The sequence below is a fragment of the Rana temporaria genome, chromosome 2, assembly GCF_905171775.1.
Source record: "Rana temporaria chromosome 2, aRanTem1.1, whole genome shotgun sequence".
In the NCBI taxonomy this organism is placed as follows: Eukaryota; Metazoa; Chordata; class Amphibia; order Anura; family Ranidae; genus Rana; species Rana temporaria.
This window is the reverse complement of record NC_053490.1, coordinates 370,245,382-370,266,080: the sequence shown is the minus strand read 5'-3', so window position 1 is coordinate 370,266,080 and position 20,699 is coordinate 370,245,382. Positions and strand designations below refer to the sequence as shown.

General features: G+C 45.4%; 1 protein-coding gene across 1 annotated transcript in view; it reads left to right on the top strand.

Annotated features, from left to right (window-relative positions):
* Positions 1 to 1,520: 1,520 nt before the first annotated feature.
* Positions 1,521 to 20,699, top strand: part of ELAPOR1 (endosome-lysosome associated apoptosis and autophagy regulator 1) — a 103,430-nt gene continuing 84,251 nt past the window's right edge. The window contains exon 1 of the mRNA XM_040337755.1: positions 1,521 to 1,747. Within this exon, the coding sequence (XP_040193689.1) occupies positions 1,631 to 1,747 (117 nt within the window). The 5' untranslated portion in view covers positions 1,521 to 1,630. The remainder of the gene's footprint in view (positions 1,748 to 20,699) is intronic.

Sequence of the window (20,699 nt, the reverse complement as noted above, 5' to 3'; positions counted from 1 at the left end):
GTCAGTTTTGACCTATCGGTTAGGCGTCCATCGGTTAAATTTTAAAGCAAGTTCTACATTTTTTGACCGAAGGATAACTGACTGATGGGGCCCACACACGATCGGTTTGGTCCGATGAAAAGGTCCTTCAGTCCGTTTTCATCGGTTTTGACCGACCGTGTGTACGCGGCCTGAGAGGCTGACAGCTGCTGGAGCTGGATGGTGCACCTAGCAGTGCCTATGTTTAGGGTAGTATGCACCCAGGAATGAATGCCTGGAATACAGACTGCTTGCGTTCTGAACGTTCGTCCTTGCGAGCGTACTGCACTAAACATAAGTACCACAAATCAGCATTACAGACAGGCAAGTAGCGTTTTCAGAAAGAGGTTGGCAAAGTTATGGCCCGTACACACAATCCGAAAATCGGATGACAGATACTCCGACTTTTTTTGCTTAATAGTCGCAAGTAGAAATTGAATAGGTTACTGAAGTCCTGAAAATTCTCATACAACAGAAAAAAAAATCGGAAGTGATGTCATGTGTTGTAATGTATTTGTATTGTATTTTCAGATGACAACTGTACTGACTAAATGAAAATCGTACCATCTGGTATCGTACGAGGAACATTTTCGTGCTTACCAGATCTAATAATATCGGATGAATTGTCACGATCGGCTCTCAAGCTCTGTACATACGATCCGATCATTATATGATCGCGTCGAAAGCGATATTTTCCATCCGATTTTTCGGATCGTGTGTATGGGCCATAAGTGTCTGTATTTTTTATAATGTATACAACATATGTTACAACTAATGCTGCGTACAGACGGTCGTTTTCTGCGATGTAAAAAAACGAGGTTTTCTGTGAAGTAAAAAACGACGTTTTTGAAACTTCAATTTTCAAAGACGAAGTTGCCTACACACCATTGTTTTTTCACAGTGCTCTAGCAAAGCGAGGTTACGTTCCACCACGTTTTTCCATTGAAGCTCGCTTCATAACTAGCTTCTGGGCATGCGCGGGTGTAAACACGTCGTTTTTTGCTACACACTGTCAATTTCTGTGAAGTAAAAAACGACGTTTTGAAAAACGACACATAAAATTGAAGCATGCTTCAATTTTTTTTGGTCGTTTTTCAGAAGACATAAAACAACGTTTTCTCCCACACACGGTCAATTAAATTGACGTTTTTAAAAACGTCGCTTTTTTACATCGCAGAAAACGACCGTCTGTATGCGGCATAAGAGTTCATATATATAAACCTGACAAAATATCAAACATTCCTGTAAAATATTACATTGAGGAAATCATCAAAACAGGATATATCTCACTAAACTAAACTAGATTTCGTAATTTTTTTTTTTTTGCATTCCTAGCTTTGTTATAAAAATTTGCCCTTTTTGTGATTGATCTAAACAGCAGCGCTGGGGATTTTAATTTTACAAAGTGCAAAAAACAGTGAATAGGCTATAATCTAATGAGGCTAACAGGGCAGGGCTGATCCAGGGGAGTAGAGAGGTGTGACCCAGTGCTAAATCCTTCCCTTTCCTTGATAACACATGAGAGCTGGAAGCACCTGTTCTTTACTGTACTACACCTCTCCCTCTTTCCTTACTTCTCCAGCAGACAGGTGTTGGCAGGTGGGAGAAAACCATGCCTAAACCAACCATTTCTTCACCATACAATGGGCCAAGGTGCCTTCTCACCTGTGTGCTTCTGGCTCTAAACTTCAACCTTCTCCAGGGACAGCAGCTTCATGCTTGCAAAGAGGTAAGATTTTCAAAGAAAATACTTAAGATTAAATTTTGGGTACTTTTGGTTTTCTTTATGGATTACGTCTGTTCCGTAGAATCCTGGTCTAAGACAGATGGGAAAGAGTTAATTAACAAGCCTTGTTCAGAAAGCCTTAGATAAATAAGGGATGCAGAGGGTTGTGCAAGCCCATGGATACCTGACAGCTGTTACAGGTCACATTGTCTTGAGTGTTTTGCAGGCTGTTCTCTGATGATTAATATGTTCATGAGCTACCTAGTGTGGATCCGGTTACTGCTTTCCATGCAGCTCTTTGCAAGCTGAATTTTGATTTAAAAATTGCACATTGAAGTAACCTGCAACAAAATGACAATAAATGTGTGACAAAATAAATAAATAAATTATATAAATAATAATAATAATAATAATAATAATAATAATAATAATAATAATAATAATAATAATAAAAATAAAAAAAAAAAAAAATAGTATCTTGATCAATAGCCAGCAATCCGCACTTATCCTTTTAATTTTATCTAAGGTCAGACTCTGATTGGCTGTTACAGGTTCTTGTGTTTTGCACCTCACCATTGTTTTCACACTACTTTTAATACATGCGTCTACTAAAAACATATAAGTAACAAAAACAAAGTGTGTATCAACAGGTAAAAACAATCAATATAAGGTGCTTTAAAGTGGAGGTTCACCCGAAAAGTTAATTTTTAAAGCGGGAGTTCACCCATTTATTTATTGTTTGATCTTTTCCCCTTAGATGGATGCTCGTTTTGTCTAGGGGAATCGGCTAATTGTTTTAAAATATGAGCCGTACTTACCGTTTTCGAGATGCATCTTCTCCGTCGGCTTCCGGGTATGGGTCTTCGGGAGCGGGCGTTCTTTCTTGATTGACAGTCTTCCGAGAGGCTTCCGACGGTCGCATCCATCGCGTCACTATTAGCCGAAAGAAGCCGAATGTCGGTGCGGCTCTATACTGCGCCTGCGCACCGACGTTCGGCTTCTTTCGGAAAATCGTGACGCGATGGATGCGACCGTCGGAAGCCTCTCGGAAGACTGTCAATCAACATAGGAACGCCTAGTCCCGCAGCCCATACCCGGAAGCGACGGAGAAGATGCATCTCGTAAACGGTAAGTACGGCTCATATTTTAAAACATCTAGCCGATTCCCCTAGACAAAACGAGCATCCATCTAAGGGGAAAAAGTAATATATACGGGTGAACCTCCGCTTTAACATTAGATTGAGGCTCATTTTGTCAGGGGAATCGGGTAGTTTTTTTAAAATCGAAGCAGTACCTACCGTTTTAGAGAGCGATCTTCTCCGCCGCTTCCGGGTATGGGCTGCGGGACTGGGCGTTCCTATTTGATTGACAGTCTTCCGACAGGCTTCCGACGGTCGCATACATCGCGTCACGATTTTCCGAAAGTAGCCGACCGTCGGTGTGCAGGCGCCGTATAGAGCTGCACAGACGTTCGGCTTCTTTCGCTACTCGTGACGCGATGTATGCGACCGTCGGAAGACTGTCAATCAAATAGGAACGCCCAGTCCCGAAGACCATACTCGGAAGCGGCGGAGAAGATCGCTCTCTAAAACGGTAAAAACTGCTTAGATTTTAAAAAAACTACCCGATTCCCCTTGACAAAATGAGCATTAATCTAAGGTTAAAAAAAAAATCGGGTGAACTCCCGCTTTAAGCTATATGTTGATTTATTGGTATGATGCTGTATAATTTTATATTAATTGTGGGTTGTACCTAACGCCGCTCTATGATTGGACAGTTTGAACCTGGAAATCTATCTAGCTGTCTAAGGGCCAGTTCACACCAGACGCAGTTCCGTGTGCTTTTTTTTTTGCACAAAATGCATGCACAGTGTTTTCCATGTATTCCAATGGCTCTAGTTCACTGTACTACACCTCTCCCTCTTTCCTTACTTCTCCAGCAGACAGGTGTTGGCAGGTGGGAGAAAACCATGCTTAAAGCGGGGGTTCACCCTTAGAGGGCACTTTTCCCCCTTCGCTTCTGCTCGTTATTACTAGGGGAATCGGCAATTTATTTAAAAATATGTGCAGTACTTACCCGTTTACGAGACGCATCCTCTCCGTCGCTTCCGGGTATGGGCTTCGGGAATGGGCGGTCCTTCTTGATTGACAGGTTTCCGAGAGGCTTCCGACGGTCGCATCCATCGCGTCACGATTTTCCGAAAGAAGCCGAACGTCGGTGCGCAGGCGCAGTATAGAGCCGCACCGACGTTCGGCTTCTTTCGGCTACGAGTGACGCGATGGATGCGACCGTCGGAAGCCTCTCGGAAGGCTGTCACTCAAGAAGGAACGCCGGCTCCCGAAGACCCATACCCGGAAGCGACGGAAGAAGATGCAGCTCGAAAACGGGTAAGTACTGCACCTATTTTAATATAAATAGCCGATTCCCCTAGACCGAACGAGCAGGAAGCTAAGGGGAGATTTTTTTTTTTTTTTTAAATGGGTGAACTCCCGCTTTAAGCCCTGGTTCACACTGGGTACGATTTGGAACTATTTGAGATGCGATTTGACATGTCAAATCGCATCTCAAATCGGCGGCAATTGTCGGCAATGGCACTGTCCTAATCAGTGCGACGCCGCATCTGCGATTTCAAAAAGTAGTTCCTGTACTACTTTTTGCGATTTCGGGCCGCGATTTACATTAAATTGCGGCCGAAATCGCGGCAAATCGCGGCAAAATCGCAGCCGCGAAATCGCGGTAAAATCACGCATTTTACCGCGATTTTGAATTCGCAGCAGTGTGAACCTAGGCTCAACCAACCATTTCTTCACCATACAATGGGCCAAGGTGCCTTCTCACCTGGGTGCTTCTGGCTTCATGCAGTCAGTTTCTGCACTGGAACTGACCGAAAACTGACTGCATTGTGTGAACTAAGGATGAGCTCTGGCGTGTTCGCATAGTACACGTGCAGAGCCCGCCAGGAAGTGTGCACGGCGCTGCTCTAATCACAGCCAGGGAGACATTGTCCCGATGCTCGGCTGCAGGGATCGTGAAATGTCCCCCCATGGCTGTGATTAGCGCAGCGCCGTGCACACTTCCTGGTGGGCTCTGCACGTGTACTATGCGAATACGCCAAAGCTCATCCTTAGTGTGAACTAGAGCCGTTGGAATACATGGAAAACACGGTGCATGCATTTTTAGTGCAGAAAAAATGCACACAAAACTGTACGGAACTGCGTCTGGTGTGAACTGGCCCTAATAGTCTCCTGAAAAGGCACGCTTGGTGAGATTTGAATCCTGTCTACAACAGGTGGAGCAAAATCCTGTTTTGTGATGCAAACTGAACTTTTTGTTATTACCGGTATTTCTATGGAGCTGTCAATTTATGCAACGTGTATGTGTGTGTATATCTACATTATTTTTTTTTTTTTTTTTTTTATAATAATAAGTGTGTGTGTTGTATATTCACATTCGTTCCTGCCCTCAAGGAGCATAACTTCTGTTCATACATATTCCCTACTAGGACCAATTTACCTACCAGCATGTTTTTGGAATGTGGGTGGAAACGCACACAGGAATAACATGCAAACTATATGTACAGGTAGAAATATTGCAGAATTTGCTGAATAATCAGCAGTAGAAAAAAATAGCAAGCTCTTTATTTTGTGCTCTGAATGTTGCAGAGAATTGTTCAACATGGTTGTACCCAGGCTGGAATTTGTATTGCATTAAAGAGGCACTACAGTTTTACCTTTCCGGCATCTTCTGTTGGGTCACAGTCTCTGGAGGGTCTTTATTGGCTGGCATGCATAGGAGTCAGTCATCCCAGCACACAGGGGCCGTACTGGAGACGTAAGCTGAGCTGCGCATTAGCAGGTCAGTTTAGGTGCTGGAGAACACTACAAACAGGGATGTAGTTGTATTTGTTTGCAGAAGAGACCTTGTATGTCTCTTCTACAATAAAGAGCCTCCTGCTTGCTGTGATAGCAGAACTTTTAGTTCTGCCTTAATCTACATGCACAAGAAATAAGCTACATTTTATCTGTAAACGGCCTTATGCCCAAGCATTGTATTCTTAGTTTTCACATTGAGGTGCTTTTCAGGCATTTTAGTGCTAAAAACAGTGACTGTAAAGCGCCTCTCATGCCTCCCCAGTGTAAGAGCCTGAGTGCTTTCACACTGGGGCGGTGCGCTTGCAGGATGGGGGGGAAAAAAAGTCCTGCAATCAGCATCTTTGGGGCGGTTTGCTCTGCCCATTGAAAGGAATTGGCAAGACTGCCAAAGTGCTAGCGTAGCGCCGCAACACTGACGCTTTTAACTAGGGGTGCAACCGGATCAAAATATCACGGTCGGATCGTTCCTTGGATCAGGAGTCCTGGATCGGATAATTTTTTTCGGATCGGCAAAAAAAAAAAAAAAAATTCTCCCCCACTGTGATATCCACATCCCCCCCCCCCCCCCCCCACTGTAATATCCACATCTCTCCCCAACTGTAATATCCACATCTCCCCCCCCCACTGTAATATCCACATCCCCCCCACTGTAATAATCACATCCTCAGGCAAGACAACCCCCCCTCAGGTAGTACAGAGTCACTTTCTTCAGCTGCTAGTGTGGGTTAAAAGCTAAAATGATGGCAACGCGCTGCTAAAACTATCAGCGCCTTACCGCTAAAGCACCCCCGCCCCAGTGTGAAAGTAGCCTTAAAGTAAACCTGTCACAAGAGGAATATAAGGAATTCCTGCAGAAAATGCTAGTTGCCTGGTTGTTTTGCTGACCCACTGGCTTCAGTATTTTGTGAGTTAGATGAAACAAGTATGCAGATCAGGGGAAGTCAGAGAGTTCTGTTTAAGAAACTGGGCCAGCATATTTGCAAGACAACTAGTATTTTATGTACTTGGCTCAGTAATAAGTTTCCATGTTTCTTGCATGACCGGTTACATTGTAAATATCTAGTTTTTATATCGCAGTAAATAAATTAATGGTGCCCTGCCAGATAAACATATTGAGGCTAATTTTTGTTGACTTGTTTTTGGGGCTGTTCCCCTCATCAGTGCCTTATCACTTTGGAGGTCCCTGACTGGCATGCATTGCCCCCTGACATTTGTACTAAAATGGATGACCTTTCTCATTTATAATAAAATGTATCCAACTTTTTATCTCTTAGGCCCCTTTCACATTGGGGGCGTTTTTTCACGCAGTACACTGCTAAAAATAGCGCTGCTATACCGCATGAAAAATCATGCCCTGTAGTGTTCAATGTGAAAGCCCGAAGGCTTTCACATTGAAGCGGTGCGCTAGCAGGAGCGCTCCAAAAGTCCTGCTAGCCGCATCTTTACCGCGGTATAGGAGCGGTGTGTTCACCGCTCCTATACCGCGCCTTCCCATTGAAATCAATCGGAAAGCGCGGTAATACCGCCCGCAACGCGGGTGGTATTAACCCTTTTCGGCCGCTAGCGGGGGTTAAAACCTCCCCGCTAGCGCCCGAATATCGCGTAAATACGACGGTATAGCCGCGCTACAAATAGCGCGGCTATACCGTCACCGCGGCTGCACGCCTCAATGTGAAAGCAGCCTAAGACATAGCTGCCATCTGTGTCTGGTTGAAGTTTTAGGCCTTGTTCACACAGACGTACTTAACACCTTCTCACCCGGCCTATAGAAGAATGATGAACGAAAAGTGGCTTTGCCATCCTGACTTGAAGTCATATGACATCCTGTCAGAATTTGCAGAACTTGGTAAGAACTTGGTAAGGAAAAAGGTGGTTGAAGGGGTGGAAGGGTAAACAAGTAGATGGGTTCAAGTGCATAATCTCAATTAGGAAACAATCCTGCTTCCAACAAACAGTTCTCGTCGCCACTCTAGCCAGAGTGGGCATTGCTCGCCCCGATAGGTCCCTTTCGCTGGCCCAGCAGCCGGAATGGCGCACGGAATAAAGTACAGTCTCTGCCACAGACCTTCCTTTTATGAGAGGACACTATCGATCCCGAATCCCTTAACACAGGATTCAGCCCCCGGATCTCTCCAGCTTCACTTTTGTAGAACTCAGATCTGACAGGCGATCACCATCAAGCCTCTCAGTACATGGTGCATCCTTCGATTAAGTTTCCAGGCCTTCTCCCAAGATACCAGCCTCTTGCATGGTCCTCTCCAGGATAGGTCCTCCCCTGGCTTCCTTCATCAAGTGGCTTCCTCCCACAGGACAGACAGCACAGGATCACCTTGAAAGGGCAGACCCAGTCTGACTACTGGGCCTACTTAGATAGATCACAACCTCAGACCAACGTGGTCCCGGAGCCAGGATTATAGGAGCACGCACCCCCGGCTAGGCGGGCCACGAGGTGGTGGGACGACAGACCGATGATGGTGCAGCGGCGTCTGTTCCTTAAGTACCCCTCCCCAGCATGCACAGTGGGATGATCACCCCCACTGATTGGCTGCCGAGGGGGACACCCAATACATCCTGACTCTGCTGCTGCTCCCCTTTGGCCTGGAGTGGTAATAACACCCCCAGGCGAACATTGGTGGTTACGCCCAGCACAGCCATGGCTGGAACAGAGGTTAAATTTGGTCAAAATTACACATGTCTGAGTCAACTAACACTCAGACCCCCTCTAAATTTAAAGCAGCGCCTGCCCAACAGAAGCAGACCGCTACATGTATTAAAAAAAAAAAAAAACCCCAATCAATTCCCCAGAGCAGTACAATGTTACTACTATATTGCTCTGGTCACAGAAAACTCCTTTTTTTTTTTTTTCTTATTTTGTACACTGTCACTGGTCAGTGTCCCTGATCACCACCATGGTTATATGACACTGTATTGCACTGGTGACTGTATGTAAAAAAAAAAAAAAAAAAAAAAATCTAATTGTGAAAATGTTTTGTTTTTTATTTATTTTTTTATTTCTTCCTGCCAATTGTACTGTCCCAGTATTTTAGGGCCTCAAGAAATCGGGATTGATCAAATTTCAGATATATACCATAGTTTGTGGACTGTATAACTTTCTTACAGACTAAATAATATACACTGATTTGGGTTATTTTCACCAAAGAAATGTAGCAGAATACATTTTGGGCTAAATTAATAAAGAACATTTATTTGCAAAATAAAACAGAAACAAAGAGAAAACACTTTTTTATTTTTTTAATGTCTTTGGCCGGATTCATAAAGAATTGCGCTCTATTTGCGGAGGCGCAGGGCAACGATTTTGCCCTGCGCCCCCGCAAATATTTTGCGTGCCCTTGATTCACGGAGCAGTAGCTCCGTAAATTGCGAGGGCGCGCCGGCAAAATTGCCCGGCGCAAGCGCGCGCAATGGAAATGAAAAATTGGCGGGAATCATTTTAATTAGGGCGCCTCCCGCGCCGAGCGTATGCCTCCGTCGGGAAACTTTCCCGACGTGCATTGCGGCAAATGACGTCGCAAGGACGTCATTTGTTTCAAAGTGAACGTGAATGGCGTCCAGCGCCATTCACGATTCACTTACGCAAATGACGTAAAATTCGAACGTCACGACGCGGGAACGCCGGTATAGTTTAGCATTGGCTGCCCCTGCTATTAGAAGGGGCAGACTTACGCTAAACACGCCGTACGGAAACAACGTAACTTGCGTACGCAGGGGCGCGCAACATTGTGAATCGGCGTAAGTATGCAATTTGCATACTATACGCTGACCACAATGGGAACGCCCCCTAGCGGTCACGCAAGAATGCAGCCTAAAATCTGCGTGGCATAAGAGCCTTATGCCACGCAGATTTTAGGCTGCAGTCGGCGTAACGAGTTCTCTGAATCAGGAGAACTCGTTACGCCGGCGCAAGTCAGCAATTGCGCTGCGTACTATGGTTACGCAGGCGCAATTGCTTACTGAATCTGGGCCTTTATTTATTTTTTTTGTTAACAAAAAAATATATAAACAAAAAAAAAAATACACTGGCTATTAAATACCACCAAAAAAAGCTCTAGTTGTGTGAACAAAATGATAACAATTTTGTTTGGGTACAGTGTTGCATGACTGCACAATTGTCATTCAAAGTTTGACAGCGCTGAAAATTGTCCTGGGCAGGGAAGGGGTAAAAGTGCCCATTTACTGAAGTGGTTAGGTGTGCACCCATGTGAGGGCTGTGTTTGTCCGCACAGGATGTATTGGTATTTCATGCATCCCTGTGCAGACAGTCCCATTCATGACAGTGGCTGCATGGACACAGCCGCTGCATCCCAACTGACATGAAAGGGACTGTATGCACACTGCCTTCCACGTGTGTATGCTTAAGGATGCCCATGTGAACGAGGCCTAGGGGCCCGTTCAGATATCGGAATGAGTGTTCACACTTGCTGTTGTGAAAGTGTGATCTATACATGTTTCACTCCAATGGGCTGCCCTATGCGCGTTTGACACCCAAAAGAAGCTTCTGCTCCTTTTTGGGAAACAAGCTAAGCGTGATTTTTTATTTTTTTTTAAACCCACTTTGCCACACAACAGTTGCGGTAGAATCTCACAGCGTTTGGAGTGCAAGCATAATATCACACAAATTGGCGTTTTGCATTTTGCAGCGATTTGGAATCACGGGCAGAAACGCGGCAATTCTGCCTGCGATTCCAAATTGCCTAATGTCAATAGGGCCTAACAGAAATACAAGGAGTATTGGAAATATAAAAACATTGATGTCTTTAAAAACAAAGACTGTAGCTGGATATATATCACTCATTTAATTTTTTTTTGGAAGTGTGATTGCCCCAGATACTCTGGGCAGTACTAGGGTTGTTGGTTTGAATGCCAACCACGGCACTACATGCTTGTTTGCATGTTCTTTCTGTGCCTGTGTGGGTTTCCTCCAGGCACTCTGTTCTCCTCCCACTTTAGAAAAAAACATGCTGGTAGGTTAACTGGCTCCTGTCTAAATTGGCCATAATATGTGTATGTGAGTTAGGGACCTTAGATAGTTTGTTAGTGCCTTGAGGGCAAATTTTGAGTGCTATATAAGTACCTGTAATACATATTTATAAATGAAGTGGACATAGACCTCTCTGCTATATGGGCGGCCAAGCATAAACTAACTCCGCTGCCTGTTTACACCCAACTACCCATCAATCCACTCTGCCAAAATGGACGAGGACATGTCTCCCTCAGGGTTTTTTTTTTTTTTTAAGACCTGACTTGATCGATCCCAGAGGTAGGCGTGTGAAAATGGTAAGTTTTCACCTGCCTGTCCATAGGGATGAATGGACCTTATGATCAGGTCCACCTGAAAAACTGACAGGTGGGCCTTTTTGAATGGCCATGTGAAAGGGGCCTAATGGCCCGTACACACAATCCGAATATCGGACGAAAACGGTCGTCCGAGGAAGAATCGTACGATTTTCAGATTGTGTGTACACAGGGCAGCCATTAGGAATTATGGGGCCCCTTACACAGCTTCAGGCATGGGCCCCCTGGAGCAGAGAACTGGGGGGGGGGGGGGTGCTGCCGCCTGAAATTTAAAAGCGGGGGGGCGGCCTTTACAAAAAAATAAAATAAAGAAAAATATATATAAAAAAAAAAGGGGAGGGGGTAGCCTTCCGGGGCCCTGGGGACCTCTTGGCCTTTTAACAAAAAGAAAAAAAAGAAACCTCTTAGCCCTTTAATAAAAAAAATATATATATATATATAAAACTTTTTTTTTTTTATAAAAAAAAAAAAAAAGGGTGGGGGGTTTCCATCTGGGCCCCTTACAGTGTGCTGCTGTACGCCCCTGATGGCGGCCCTGTGTGTATACTACTTTTGGGAGCTCGAGCACAAAACTACAAAACTACTTTTAGATCGGACAAGCACAAAATTTTCTTTGTACGATACCAGACATAACGATTTCGTTTAGTCAGTATATTTGTCATCCAAAAATACAATGCAAATGCATTTTTTTTTTCTCATGTCGTACGTGAATTTTCGTGACTTTATTACTCCTATTCAATTTCTACTTGCGACTATTAAGCGAAAAAAGTCGTACAATATTCGGATCGTGTGTACGGGCCATAAGGGGAATTGAATGGAAACCAATTAGTAGTTACTACCTGTGTGGTAATTGGCCTACCATTCAGAACGTATATAAAGTAGATACAACAGGCTTCATAATATTAGATTATAACTAAAGGTAAAAGAAAAATCTCAAATTTTGAGTTGTCACCGGAACAGGAATAAAGGGGAGATCTTCCAATGGGAGCGCTAGTTCTGGTGACACTGCTTCTTGTTGTAGCCGTGAACAGGCAGCGAAAATAAATCTCCCCAATGGGGCACATACGACATGGGGGGAAAAAAAGGGTTATAACCTTCCCCTACTCTAAATAAAATTTAACAAAAAGTTTCTGTTTTAGTTAAAGCGGATGTTCCGCCCAAAAAAAATATTAAAAGCCAGCAGCTACAAATACTGCAGCTGCTGACTTTTAATATTAGGACACTTACCTGTCCTGGAGTCCAGCGGTGTCCGCAGCAGATGACGAGCGATCGCTCGTCACCCTGCTGCTCCCCCCTCCATCCACGCTGAGGGAACCAGGAAGTGAAGCGCTGCGGCTTCACTGCCCGGTTCCCTACGGCGCATGCGCGAGTCGCGCCGCGCCCGCCGATTGGCTCCCGCTGTGTGCTGGGAGCCGAGTGTTCCCAGCACACAACGGGGGGGCGACGGGATGTGACGCAATGCCCGTCTTTTGTCCGTGAATGCCGGGCCGGAAGTGGGTGCAAATACCTGTCTTTAGACAGGTATCTGCACCCCCCTCCCCCCTGAAAGGTGTCAAATGTGACACCGGAGGGGGGCGGGTTCCGATCAGCGGGACTTCACTTTAGGGTGGAGAACCGCTTTAAATTAGTTAGATAATATAATGGAAGTGACGTTCCGTCAGCTAAGCATATGTTCCACCGCTACCAGGCTTGCTAATCTGACAGATCAGAAGAAGGCGATAGCGGACATCTTGCTACACCCAGCTACGTCTTGAATTTCAGAGTCATTTTAGCAAAGTGTAGAGCGTATATAAATGAAGTGTATTGACATCTGTGATGCAGTTTGGATGTTTAATTTTGAAAGCCTAAAGGTTTAGTGCAGAGCAGTGCGGGGTGTACCAACATGGCCTCTACCACCTTCCTACTGTTGGCGTCCAGCACATCAAAACATCATTACAGACGTCAACATACTTTTGGGGGGGGGGCAACTAACAATCCCTCCCAGCTCGCCGGCAGGCACTTACCCTATCTAGGTGGCGGGCATCAGGCAGGGGCTCTTGTGTCCTCTCCCCCATCACAGCTTCAGTGTTTCTCCTCCCCTATCAGCCAATAGCCATTTGCTTTTGTAACACACCTGGGTGGGCTTGGTTCGCAGTGCTCTGCGCCCCGAGCCATCCCTATTTTGAAGCTTATATTTACATTTTTTCCTGGAATTCTACTGTACTAAATAGATTGGAATCATAGTATTATGTGGAAAATTACTTTGTGTCCAAGTCAGAATACATTAAGATAGAATAAGGTTTGTAGAACAAAGAACAAAGCCCAAATATTGCAAAGTTTCAGGATGTTCAGTTTGTCAAATTAAAGATGTCATAGTGTTTAGTAAGGGCGGATACTGGCCCAGGGCCATGTACTGCACAAATACACAGGTATATTTCCACATGTAAACATTGCACACTATCCCAGTGTTTGGAAGTACTAGGCATTCAGGCACCCTATGAATGGCACCCTAGGGAGTTTAAAGGAATGCAAGGCCTTGCAACCTAAGCTACGAAATGTGGATTTTATGTGATCCACAATCAATAAAACTGAATTGCCCCATAAGACCCCTTTCACACTAAGGCGGTCTTCCGGCTTTTTAGCACTAGAAATAGCCCATGTAAAGCACCTGAAAGCCGCCCCCCATTCATTTTAGTGTGACTTTTCACACTGGGGCGGTGCAGGGGAAAAGTCCTGCAAGCAGAGTCTTTGAAATGAATGGGCAGCACTTCCAAAGTGCCTGAAAAGCGACTTTGGAGGCACCGCAACACAGGCCCATGACGTCACCACAGGGCTTCCTCCTTCTCCGTTTTTAAATGGCACTAAAGCGCCACTAAAATGAGTGGCACTTTACCGCTAAGGGCCGGCGCTCATCGTGTGAAAGGGGTCTAAAAGATGCCAAAAAATAACAAAAACAGTACTTGCTGCAATATTAACGTTCAATCTAGAGATTTCTCCCACAGTGCATTTTTCTACTGCTGGATGTTTTCAGACTAATGGCCAGCATCAACTCGCTTTCTCTGAGGCAAAGTTGTCTTGAACCCACCCCTTGACCGTAAAAAAGGAGAATCCGCACAGTGACAAGCTCATCTGTCACTCTGCTTTTTCTTCTTATCGCCATGCTTCTTGTCAGTACATGCCTCCTTGTACTGGTTCTTTCTTTCAAAATCCAACTCTGCAATACATGGATTGCAAGCGGCTGATTTCAGGTCAAAATCACACACCTACAATACTTTTACAGAAAAAAATACATTTATGCCTCGTTTCCACTGAGCGGATCGGTTCCGTACGGTTCGGTTCGGTACGCTATTTTGGGTGTTCCCATTAGAAAGTGTGCCATAAAACCTAACCGTACCGGACCATTCTGGGTCCTGCTTCAGATGTGGGGCCATAGAAAATGGAACTGTTCCATTAGGGCGGAGATGCAATACATTCCACTGATTGGTGGACTTGCTAGGCATTTTTTCTAAATCCTGTATGGTCCCGACGGTCCGATTTGCAGTGGAAACGCTCACGAGACTAGACCGGTCCTTTCTAAACCATTCCAAATCTACTGACCCGAACCGTTCCGTTCAGTGGAAACAAGGCATTAGTGACACGTTAGTGATTAGAGCTAAATTCACTTGTGCTTTTTTTATTTGACTAGAATTCCAGCCTAATACTAACTATGCCTAAAATGTTCACCTTGTCTACCCTGTGTGTAAAAAAAAAAAAAAAAAAGTGTATACTTACCTATTTTTGTTTTGTTTTGTTCTGGTCACATGATACCCTGTGTCAGTGAAGGGTGGCTGCATGGATAAGGGGGGAGCCCTTGGCAAGAGCTGTGAACTGTGACATCACCCATAGCCCCTCCAAAAACACAGCCATTGTTGACTCTCTGTTTGCTCCCCTGCAGCCACCGCTCGCTTACATAGGGGAGCCGGAGTTTCAGGATCATGTGACTGGACCAAAATGGACGAAAGATAGGTAAATACAGGGCTTTTGTTCTCAAACAATAGGTGCTGGAACTCAACCATGAGCCCCCCAAAACCCCTCCACCCACCCACACACACCCTCCAAATTACATCAAATAGTATGTGTGATCAGTCAAATTTCACAAACAGGAGGGTCTTAAAGGGGCATTAAATACCAAGATTGCATTACATACAGAGTGCAGAGTTCAGGGGGGGTTGCACACAGAGTGCAGAGCTGTCACTTGTAAACATAGAAACCGGACTTCTGTGTTTACAAGTGATTGTGGTGAGCAGGATCCCCCAAGGGTCTGAGCCAGTAGTGGTGGCTGGAATTAAGTGTGGATACAGGTGTTTGTGTTTTGTGTGTGTTGTGTGTTTTTTTTTTTTGTTTGTTTTTTACTATTTACACCAGGGATCCTCAAACTACGGCCCTCCAGCTGTTGTAGAACTACACATCCCATGAGGCATTGTAACACACTGACATTCACAAACATGACTAGGCATGATGGGAATTGTAGTTCCTGAACAACTGGAGGGCCGTAGTTTGAAGATCCATGATTTACCCCATGCAAAAGTTCGACCGGAAGAAAGAGAACAGGTTCTCTATCTAAGGCCTGTCGGACTTCCGAAAAAAAAAAAAGTCAGATGGAGGCTACACACATCCGGACTTTCCTAGAAAAAAAACCTGTCTGACTTTTTTTCTCTGAAAATCCGGCCCTGTGTACGAGGCATAAGTCCCACAATCTTACATCTGACTTCCTGTTGTTAAGGATCTCTATAGACGTTAGCACAACCTGGAAGAAAAGTACACATGACAGCATGCCTGCCGGCTGTGGACCTGCCACGATCTTATCATGTGACGTAAACCCTTTTGTAAACACATATATGCTTGAGAATAAGGTATAAAATTATATGCAGCAAAATTTCCCCAAAAACTGTAATTTATATATCTATACGCTCACCATGTGCATTTTGATAAGACAAGCCAATGTGATTCAGGACTTTATACACTGATGTGACTAGACCAGGAAAGTTGTTGGATTCAAAAGGGTCTATAAAGACATGGATGGGCGAGTTTGGGGTGGAGGAACTTGACTTGCCTGCACGGAGTTCTGACCTCAACCTGATAGAACACCTTTGGGATGAATTAGAGCGGAGACTGCGAGCCAGGCCTTCTTGTCCAAGATCAGTGCCTGACCTCACAAATGCGCTTCTGGAAAAATGGTCAAATAGACACACTCCTAAACCTTGTGGACAGCCTTCTTGGAAGAGTTGAAGCTGTTATAGCTGCAAAGGGTGGACCAACTTCATATTGAACCCTATGGACTGGGATGCCATCAAAACCCATGTGTGTGTAAAGGCAGGTGTCCGAATACTTTTGACAATATAGTTTATGTAAACAACCCCCCCCCCCCCCAATCATCCCAAATTCCACATGACTGTTCTGGAATCAGGACCGTATTCTGGAGTCGAGTGCCAGAACACTTGTTCCTGCACCTGGCTCTAACATCTCGCACAAGCACAAACTGTCTGGCGTGTTGGCATGGGGGACACTATCTGCAACAATCATAGTGCATAAGCCAAAAAGTTCACTCAGTGATTTGTAACAAAGAACAACATAAATGAATCCACCCAAACCTAGCATGATTCTTACGGTGCCCCACCCTCTTCCACTGCATGGCACTGCTGCCTCACCCTACTCCTCCATGGGGCCCCACCTAGAGTACCAATGTCCCATTCTCCCCCTACTGGCAGGGCAATGCACATTACTTTCTTTGGCAGCTTTGCCCTGTTTGTCCATTGTTCATTCTCTAGCACATGCCCCCCCCCCCATCTGCAGTCTATGTTGCTTTCCCCCATTCACCCAGTTCTCCAGGGGTCCCATTCTCCGTTACACTGTTTTCTGGTAGCTCTTACTGTAGTGTTGTTGTAGCTCTCTCCTATCTTTTCACAGCAAGGGCGGATCCAGGAGGAGACTGCAGTCCCGACCAAGTCTCAATCTCTCACATCTGTATAATCCGCAGCCGATCAGCGGCGGTGAGAGAGAGACTCTGGTCATTGCGCTGTGCTGGAGGGAGGAGGTGGGTGGAGCTGCGCTGCTGGCTAGTGTTCCCCCTGCCCTGGTTGCTAACGCCTGTGCCGCTTGGCGTGTAGCAACCAGTGACGTTAGTTACGTTGGAGGCTGAAGCCACTGCTGATGAGGAGGAGAGCCCCAGCAGTTGGAGCAGAGCCTTCTTCGTTCTCCGCCCCGAGTGAAAGTGTTGACTCCACCCACCTCCTGCCTCCATCTTCCCCACAGCACAGCATGGCATGAACAAACACAGGAAGAAGCAGTGACTGTGTGTCACTGTCATCTGGCACTGCAGACAGTACAATGCAATTAATGGATCCTGATCATCTCCATTGCTCCTGCATGGGAGCCCCCACCCCCCCCCCCCCCACCAGAGCACTAAAAAAAAAAAGTGAGTAAAAGGATTAATGAATGTGTAAAATTGCAAAATATTGTGTGCCATACTACCATTATTTATGAAAAACAAATGCTGCCTTTTTAGTTTTGTTCAATCCAAACCCCTTCAGCTCCGGAAAGTTTTACCCCCGTGAACAGGCCATTTTTTGTGATGCGTTACTGTAACTGACTGACAATTGTGTGCTCGTGCAACGCTGTATGTAAGCAAGCAAAATGTATGTCCTTTTTTTCCACTAATACCACTTTAGATAACAAACCGACAATTTTTTTTACTTTTTGCTAAAAAAAAAAACGTCTTCCTCAATTTATGCCAATATGTATTTTGCTACATATTTTTGGTAAAAAAATCCCAATAAATGTATATTGAATGGTTTGCACAAAAGTTAGCGCATCTACAAAATAGGGGATAGATTTATGGTATTTTTATTTATATTTTACTAGTAATGGCGGCCATCAGTAATTTTTTTAGCGGGACTACAACATCATGGCGGACAGATCGGACACCTAACTGACACTTTTTGGGGACCAGTGACACTAATACAGTGATCAGTGCTAAAAAATATGCACTGTCACTGTACTAAAACTGGCTGGGAAGGGTTAACATCAGGGGTGATCAAAGAGTTAACTGTGTCCCTAGGGTGTGCTTGCTAATGGTGTGGGGATGGACTCACTAGATAAACAGAGTGATCCGTGTTCCTGGTTAGCAGGAACACAAGATCACTCTGTTCATCTCTGACAGAACAGCGATCTGCTTGTTTACATCAGCAGACCACTGTTCTATCTTTGTGGGGAGAGATTGCAGATGGCCGGCGGACATCACGTCTGCTGGACCCGCTGATTGGCTCCCCCTCTGGCCAATCAGCACGTGTGCCTTTGCTGGCTATTGCACAATATGGCGTACAGGTACACCTTATTTTCTGGCAGTGCCCCTCCCGAGACTAGACTCTGGATCCGCCCCTGTTTCACAGTAGCTTCTCTTGCATGTATTCCCTCGACTTTCTGCACTTCACATGTAGCCCATGTATGGCACCTGTCAAACACAAGGCTCGCTGGCCGAATCCAGACCGCCAGGCCATTTCATGTGGCCCTCGTACCACTCCTCCAACTGCAGCGCCCCCATCATCTCTGCCCCCACCTTGTCTCGGCAGTTGGCAGCAGAGAGGAGGACAGAACTCCTCCAGATGCTGTGTTTTGCTGTACAGCCACGGTGAAGGTTGTCTCTGCTAACCCCCCCCCATCTTGCACAGATTTACCTTTCATTACTTGAATACCTGTTCAAGCAGCAGGTGAGTGTGGAAACTGAGTCTATCTCACATAGCAAGGCCCCATTCCCACAGATGTCAGCCATTCAGTAAAACAAAATCAGATAAAAAAAAAAAAAAAAATGATTCAGTTTGCATCTGTTTGTACATCCTTCTTCAGTTCAGTTTACTTTGGATTACATCAGTCGTCATCTGTTTTTCTTCTTTTCTATTTTTTTTTTTTTTTTTAGTTGTTGCAGAGGCAATTCATGGCAGCAGTGTGAACACGGCCTAATTGCTGCTGATCTGCAAACCGTAACCCTAAGTTCACACCTATGCGTTTTGTTTTTTTGTGCGTTTTGCAGTTTTACAGAAATGTACAACGGTCCATTTTGTTTTTGGAAAGGGTCTGGGACTTTTTTTCCCTTTTGGGACAGAGATTATGAATAAATAAAAGCGGACCATTTCACGCACCCTATCAGTGCTAAATAGTTTGTCTCAAACTTCCATGTTTGCTGGACAGCTTGGTCTGTTAAAGAAAGTTAAACAGGATCAATAGGGTGGGAACAAGGAGAAATAGGGAAAGGGGGGGGGGGGGGGACTCTAAAAAGAAAATGAATAAAGCCACCACATCTATGACTTGGTAAGCTGTAATATATGAAATGTTTGTTTTTGGGTTAAATACTACTTTAACTTTCTTAGGCCATAAAGTAGTTGTAAAGGCAGAAGGTGTGTGTGTGTGTGTTTTTTTTTTTTTATATTTATATTATTTACATTTGTAGCGCCCCCTTTACTTTCAGTAAGGGCACTACGCTAAAGTTAGTGGGGGAATGAGAGTGATAATTTGCTCTCATTCTGAATTGTGTTAAATTTGGCTGTCGCCAAATCTGCATTGTTCTGTGGGTCAGACTGCATTCTAGGGATGTGGTACCATCCCTGGGCGGCAGGTGACACCAGAGAGGTCCAGGCGGAGTCGCTTTTCCCAGCAGCCAATGAGAGGAGCTGTGCATGCTGGGAGGGAGTATTTCTGTGGCGGAAGCCGTTGTTCTTGGTTCTTCGCGGGTTCCTGGTTCCGGGTGCGGCACCCACCTTTAGGGTGTGCGCATATCGCGGGCCCCACCACTATGGCCTACCTGGCCTGGGGTCGCGCACAAAGCGGAGTTCCTGACTCTGGGCCCTCCTGGCCTGGAGCAACTGATGCCACAAAGGGGCCCCAGTGACTGACTGGGTCCCCCTTCTACTGAGGAGATCCCAGGCTGTGTGCCGTTCGGTGGGGGATCGGCTTGAGGAGAACCCGGAGGCAGGTTGTCCAAAAGGGCTTGAACGAACCATCCGGGATATTGACAGGTACACTTCAACTGTCAACCGGTGACCCTAGCGCAAATTTACTGGGAGGATAAGCTCAACTATTTAGCTCATCCAAGTTCTAGGCCTGTGGCAGAGACCCCACCAGAGCCAGGTCTGTGGCAGAGACCTGCTCCTCCCAGCATCCTTAAATCGACACTTCGGCTGCCAGGCTAGTGGCAGGAGTCTGTCCGGAGGCACTTTACCCACTCTGGCAGGAGTGGCGATGAACTGTACTACTATTACTGAAAGCAGGATTGCTTTCTTCTTCATCCAAGCCTGATACCGCAAAGTTCATTACTTCATCAACCTTTCCTGTCCTACCTCATGTTGATGTTGGTCGTGTTGGGCCGAGAAATAAAGCATTCAGAAAACCTATTTTGCTGATTGGACATTCCTTTACTGCTCTACTCACTACTTTCACCCCTAGACAGCGATTAGAGGTAACTTAATACGCCGATCCCAAATCAACCAGCGGCTCCTGAGGGGGTAGCGCTACACATTATATTCATTAAGATAAAAAAAAAAAACCTGTGTACATCATCCCCCCTAATACTTACCTGAGCACCATCTCTATCCAGGGATGCGCACAAATGCTGTCCTGAACTTTCCCTCCTGATTGGCTGAGACAGCAGCGGCTCCATTGGGTCCCGCTGCTGTTAGTCAGTTGGCTAATCAGGGGAGAGAGGGGTGGAGCTTAACCACGGCTCCGTGTCTGAATGGACACACAGGACCTTGGCTCGGGTG